Below are 6194 nucleotides of genomic sequence, written 5' to 3'. Positions count from 1 at the left end.
TATGCAAGGTAGAATAAAGCTTCTAGGTCATTTGATCCTAGCCATGTCCATTTTTACAAGCAGGCTGTGGGGCATAGGTTACATAACAACTTGAATGTTGAGAGCCCTTTGAATTATTAGATATATCACATGCTCTGTTCTGTTGATTTTGATTGAAACCAACAAGGTATTGGTCCATGCTGTCTGTAGAAATGTCCCTCAGTTCTACTATCAGTTGTTTTGTAGTCTGGCCATACACTGCCTGGGCATCACACTTACTGGAAAGATTTTAACATAGACTCTGAATGTATCGTCGATAATTTGCCAAGAAATTTGTGGGTAGAACTTCCTGAACAAAACGTTAAACTATGTCCTTTACACCACTGTAATTAACATATAAAGTGTTTGTCCCATGTTTGATGAGCTTGTTTACATCCCTGTTACATCCCTGTTAGTGAGCATTTCTCATTTGCCAAGATAATCCATCCACCTGACAGGTGTGACATATCAAGAAGCTGGTTAAACAGCATGATCATTACACAGGTGCACCTTGTGCTGGAGACAATAGAAGGCCACTCCAAAATGTGCAATTTTGTCACACAACACAATGCCACAGAAGTTTTGAGGGTTTGCAATTGGCATGCTGATTGCAGGAATGTCCACCAGAGTTGTTGCCAGAGAATTGTAAGTTCATTTCTCTACCATAAGCTTCCTCCAACATTGTTTTAGAGAATTTGGCAGTACTTCCAACCAGCTTCATAACCGCAGACCACGTGTAACCACCCCAGACCAGTACCTCCACATCTGGCTTCTTCGCCTACGGGATAATCTGAGACCAGTCACCCAGAGTAAAACCCCAGTAACATATATTATTCAGAGCCCCATGAAATGACACCATTCTACAGACCGTACTGAGTACTCCCCACCCCACTTTAACATCAGCACAAATACACATGTTTCTCTATAAGACAATAATGCACGTTATTTGCATTGGGGCCATTTATTTGACCTAAACCCCACATTTAATGTAAACGTCACGAAAATATGAACAAAAATAAATAACTGTTAATGATTTTTATACATCCTGAATAAATACAGGTTAAAGGCACTTTTCTACTATTACGTGGGAGACTTTTATTTTGAACAGTTCCGAAACAGTTCCTTGACCCGGAAGTACTTCTTTAGTGTTGCTGATGATATGCTGGTGTGGGCAATAGCCTACGATCGAATGCGGGAACCAACAGACTGCATGCTTCAAGTATTGTTGCGCTTACAGTCGCATGCACTTGTAGCCCGCATATCAACTGGGAATAGGCTAATTGAAGTTGAAAAGTACAGTTGATTCCTGTCGTTGATAGTTCTTAGATACGAAATGGATGCCAATCCATCCTTCTCGCTGGCATGTCTTTACAGAAGCGATCCAATTTATTCCCTCTGTGCCTCAGATTTAATGACCGCTTCTCAAACTGTGAACAATAATTTCATAAAGGAACAGAAGCAACTTATGAAGGTAACGTTCTGCTCTTTATTGTGTTATTTTGTATTTTCAAATGTTCCTTCCGATTCGCTTGTTTGAATATAACCCACATATTTAGACTTATGTTTAATCTTATAAACGTATAGCATACAATTGTAGGCTATCTTTTACTGGGCTTGTATATTTTACAAGTAAAAAAAATAAAAAATAGCCTATTCATGTTCCTGTAAGCATATATTCACTTTTCATTGAAAGTTAGAAGCATCGCGTGACTTTTAATAATTCCAGTTACTGCTCTGTTAACTTTGTAAATAATTGTCTAGGCAGTGAGACTAGATGGTGATTTATTCATTTTCAGCTTAACCCTTTACACTCGTGGGAATTAGCCAATATGGATAGGGCTAAATTGAAATGTTTCTTACAGAAGAAATATGAAAAGCGTTTGGATAACAATGTTATCAATTGAAAGGGAACAGTTTGGAGATTATGGGGAAATTATTAGACCAAAGGTGAGGACACAACAGTTCACCTGACACAAAACAGAATCCAAACATTACACTGTTGATTTTATATGCAGTTTACATTTACTTAACTTTTTGCTGCATTTGTTGATAGTGAAATCTGAAAATACTCTGGATACACTTAGTAGCCTGATAAGTATATTCCTGGAAAATGTGGGCTAGGCAAGGGTTTGAGTGAGAGGACTAACTCATGTTTCTGTGGCCACAAACCTCTGCAAAGTGTGCACAGTTCCTAAGTAATTTCAATGCACTTTTATGACTCAAATAAGAGTCTTCAACTGCAGTGCATTCGGAAAATATTCAGACCCCTTGACTTTTTCCACATTTTGTTACATTACAGTCCTTATGTAAATGTGATATTTCCAGTTTTTTTAATACTTTTGCAAAATAAAAAATGTTTTTGCTTTGTCATTACGGGGTATGTGTAGATTTATAAAGCAAGAACTGTTTTTAAATTTTTTATAAATGAGCAAATGTATTAAAAATAAACAACTTAAATATCACATTTACATAAGTATTCAGACCCTTTACTCAGTACTTTGTTGAAGCACTGTTGACAGCGATTACACCCTCGAGTCTTCTTGGGTATGACGCTACAAGCTTGGCACACCTGTATTTGGGGACTTTCTCCCATTCTTCTCTGCAGATCCTCTCAAGCTCTGTCAGGTTGGATGGGGACCGTTGCTGCACAGCTATTGTCAGGTCTCTCCAGAGATGTTCGATCGGGTTCAAGTCCAGGCTCTGGCTGGGGCACTGAAGAACATTCAGAGACTTGTCCCGAAGCCACACCTTTGTTGTCTTGGCTGTGTGCTTAGGGTTGTTGTCCAGTCTGAGGTCCTGAACGCAGTGGAGCAGGTTTTCATCAAGGATCTCTCTGTACTTTGCTCCGTTCATCTTTCCCTCGATCCTGACTAGTCTCCCAGTCCCTGCCGCTGAAAAACATCCCCAAAGCATGATTCTGCCACCACCACGCTTCAACGTAGGGATGGTGCCAGGTTTCCTCCAGACGTGACGCTTGGCATTCAGGCCAAAGAGTTCAATCTTAGTTTCATTCATTCATTTAGCTCTCCCAGCTGTGCTGTTGAGGAACTAGAGCAAGCACACTTTTCATTATTTTGTCTCAAACACAACCCTGCATCCCAGCAATCACACAATTACTGTTGTTGTTTACACAATCCAAAAATGTCCATTATAAATCGCAATATGGGTCAAGTGTGCATCAGTTGATAGGTTGTTCTATTGCCAACACGACTGTTCAGAACAAACCAGGGTATGCCATATCATCTTGTAACTGTACATCAAACATAGTGATCATAATCGTTGACACTGCGTATGGCAAGAGTTTTATGATATGGAAATGTGAAGTGCGTTTCATCTTTCAAAATACTGTACATAGTCAAATCAAATCAAATGTATTTATATAGCCCTTTGTACATCAGCTGATATCTCAAAGTGCTGTACAGAAACCCAGCCTAAAACCCCAAACAGCAAGCAATGCAGGTGTTGAAGCACGGTGGCTAGGAAAAACTCCCTAGGAAGAAACCTAGAGAGGAACCAGGCTATGTGGGGTGGCCAGTCCTCTTCTGGCTGTGCCGGGTGGAGATTATAACAGAACATGGCCAAGATGTTCAAATGTTCATAAATAATAATAAGGCAGAACAGTTGAAACTGGAGCAGCAGCACGGCCAGGTGGACTGGGGACAGCAAGGAGTAATCGTGTCAGGTAGTCCTGAGGCATGGTCATAGGCCTCAGGTCCTCCGAGAGAGAGAAAGAAAGAGAGAAGGAGAGAATTAGAGAGAGCACACTTAAATTCACACAGGACACCGAGACAGGAGAAGTACTCCAGATATAACAAACTGACCCTAGCCCCCCGACACATTAACTACTGCAGCATAAATACTGGAGGCTGAGACAGGAGGGGTCAGGAGACACTGTGGCCCCATCCGAGGACACCCCCGGACAGGGCCAAACAGGAAGGATATAACCCCACCCACTTTGCCAAAGCACAGCCCCCACACCACTAGAGGGATATCTTCAACCACCAACTTACCATCCTGAGACAAGGCCGAATATAGCCCACAAAGATCTCCGCACGGCACAACCCAAGGGGGGGGGGGGACGCACCCCAGACAGGAAGATCGGTCAGTGAAAGAGCCCCAGTAAGCCAGTGACTCAGCCCCTAGTCCTCTTCAATAAGCATTTCCTTCACTCAGACAACACAAAAGTGTCCCAATTAGCGTGAGGAATGGGGGCAACTTCTTGTTGCGAGAGGTGCTCAAGTTCATAACTGCTGTCAGTCAAAACCCATACAGTGCTGTGAAGCACAGAGCCAGAGTTCTAATGTCATGTATAGCATGTTACTGTACAGCAATTGCTCTCCAATTCAGGCGTTTATCAGTGCCCAAATTGGCCATGTTCAACCCGTACACGGTTACGAGTGTAAAGGGCTACCAGAATGTTTCGTAAAAGTTCAAACATGGTTACATTTCATTTCAATTTTGGTCATATTCTAGGAACGTTCTCCAACTGGTTCGATATTGGGAATGTTCCCAAATAGTTCAGAGAAAGTTAAGAAAACTTTTCATTATAAAAAAACACGAAAACTTTAACGTTCAGAGAACATTCTAAGAATGTTATTTAAGAACATACATTCTGTTCTCAGCATCAACAAAACTCCCTCTATCCTGTATTTTGTTAAGTTAATTCAGGTGTGTTAGTCGCGCCCACTAATTGGCCACACCCGATCTTAATGAGTTCTTGTTTCCTTTGATATGTGGTCTGTTTGAAAATACTAAAATGACCAGCTTTGTAAAAAAACATGGCACTCTAGCTCCATCCTGGTGGTGCAGTGGACTAATTCCATGGATAGAGAACAGACGATCATAGGTTTGAATCTGAACTGACAAGATAAAGAACAAATATCTAATGCACTTGCTCAACAGATCAAATGACACTGCTACTTGTGTCCATTCCAACATGGCCATTTAGTGACTTCCTCCCTTGCTGTCTCTCTTTCTCAGACTCTGAAGAGGCTGGAGCAGCAGCAGCTTACCTGCATGCGTCAGCTGAACGAGGAGCAGAGGACCTTTGCCTTCGTCATGAACAAGAGGCTAAGCCAGAGGGGCGCTACGAGGCTTCAAACGCTCCCCTCCACCTCAGACTCCTCTTCCATCGTCCCTCTGTCCATTAGGGGGTCCCGGTCTGCCCCGGCTGCTCTCGCCACCCGCAATGGGACCAACAGAGTTGGCAGTGCCAAGAGCGCCAACGGGGGAGTCAAGTTTGAGCAGTCTTCTTCCAGCCTCTCGCCGTGGGCAGTGAAATTACAGAAGAAGAGTATGGAGATGCAGGACAGAGAGGCAAGGGAGGTGAGCACTGTGAGTGGTCCTCTGTTCCAAATCCTGACCTGACCATGAGCTGCATTACTCTGAGTGACCACTGTAATGGTTACCAAAAAAATACCTTTCTTTCTGTAAAGGTGGTCTTTTTGCTTGGATGAGAAATATCTGTTTTGTTAATGACTTCTCTCTTTTATTAGGTTTTGAAGGAGAATGAGGCCTCGGCTGGTCAAAGGTGTTGTTGTGAATGTGGTCACACCAGGGAGCTGTTGGACAGGAGACTGAGTTGTCCAGCCATATTACAGAGGCATCACTCTTGATTCTGCTATGGTATGGGGTGTTATGGACGTACAATACAGGATATTGCTACAGGGGGGTGCGAGAGTTTCTCTTGAACATCATCTACCTACTCGTACTGGATCGATATAGCTACCTTATTTCTTGGAGGTTATGCCATGCCAATGGATATCTGAACAGTATTTTACGTCATGACCGATAACTGAGTAACACTGTACGTCATGACAGCTTCATAATAAGTTACATGAACTATGTCAACATGTCATTACACCTTTAACTGTTTACAGTACATGAAAAATGACACTGCCTTGTCACTTGACAGTCAGTGACATAAGATGCCTTTACATCTTTTGACATTTGTTATGTCATGTTTATGACCATAATATGACACTGTTATGATGTACAGTTCAAATAAAGTGTTACCAAGGTACATTCTGTGTTCACCTATATAACTTGTTTCCTGAAGATGACAACATAATATGTATATATTGTTTTTATTTTTTTCATGGGAAGTTGAATGCCAAGTTTTATTTTTTATCAAAAATGTAAATTAGATCCGACTGTTACTCAAAGGAATATGTTCA

At 41.8% G+C, this 6194-nt stretch overlaps 1 protein-coding gene across 2 annotated transcripts; it reads left to right on the top strand.

The window, feature by feature from the left end:
* Nucleotides 1–1166: 1166 nt before the first annotated feature.
* On the top strand, nucleotides 1167–6042 carry LOC112255528. 2 transcript variants are annotated; one of them, XM_024428512.2, is made up of 3 exons: nucleotides 1167–1489; nucleotides 4999–5352; nucleotides 5514–6042. In XM_024428512.2, the coding sequence occupies exons 1-3, from the start codon at nucleotides 1352–1354 to the stop codon at nucleotides 5631–5633; spliced, it is 612 nt and encodes a 203-aa protein (XP_024284280.1). In that variant the 5' UTR covers nucleotides 1167–1351; the 3' UTR covers nucleotides 5634–6042. The 2 variants fall into 2 exon arrangements, with proteins under 2 accessions (XP_024284280.1, XP_024284281.1); XM_024428513.1 differs by having other exon boundaries at nucleotides 1168–1489; nucleotides 4999–5343.
* Nucleotides 6043–6194: the final 152 nt, after the last annotated feature.

This window comes from Oncorhynchus tshawytscha, linkage group LG07, assembly GCF_018296145.1.
Source record: "Oncorhynchus tshawytscha isolate Ot180627B linkage group LG07, Otsh_v2.0, whole genome shotgun sequence".
Classification (NCBI taxonomy): domain Eukaryota; kingdom Metazoa; phylum Chordata; class Actinopteri; order Salmoniformes; family Salmonidae; genus Oncorhynchus; species Oncorhynchus tshawytscha.
This window is presented reverse-complemented; position numbering and strand designations above follow the sequence as displayed.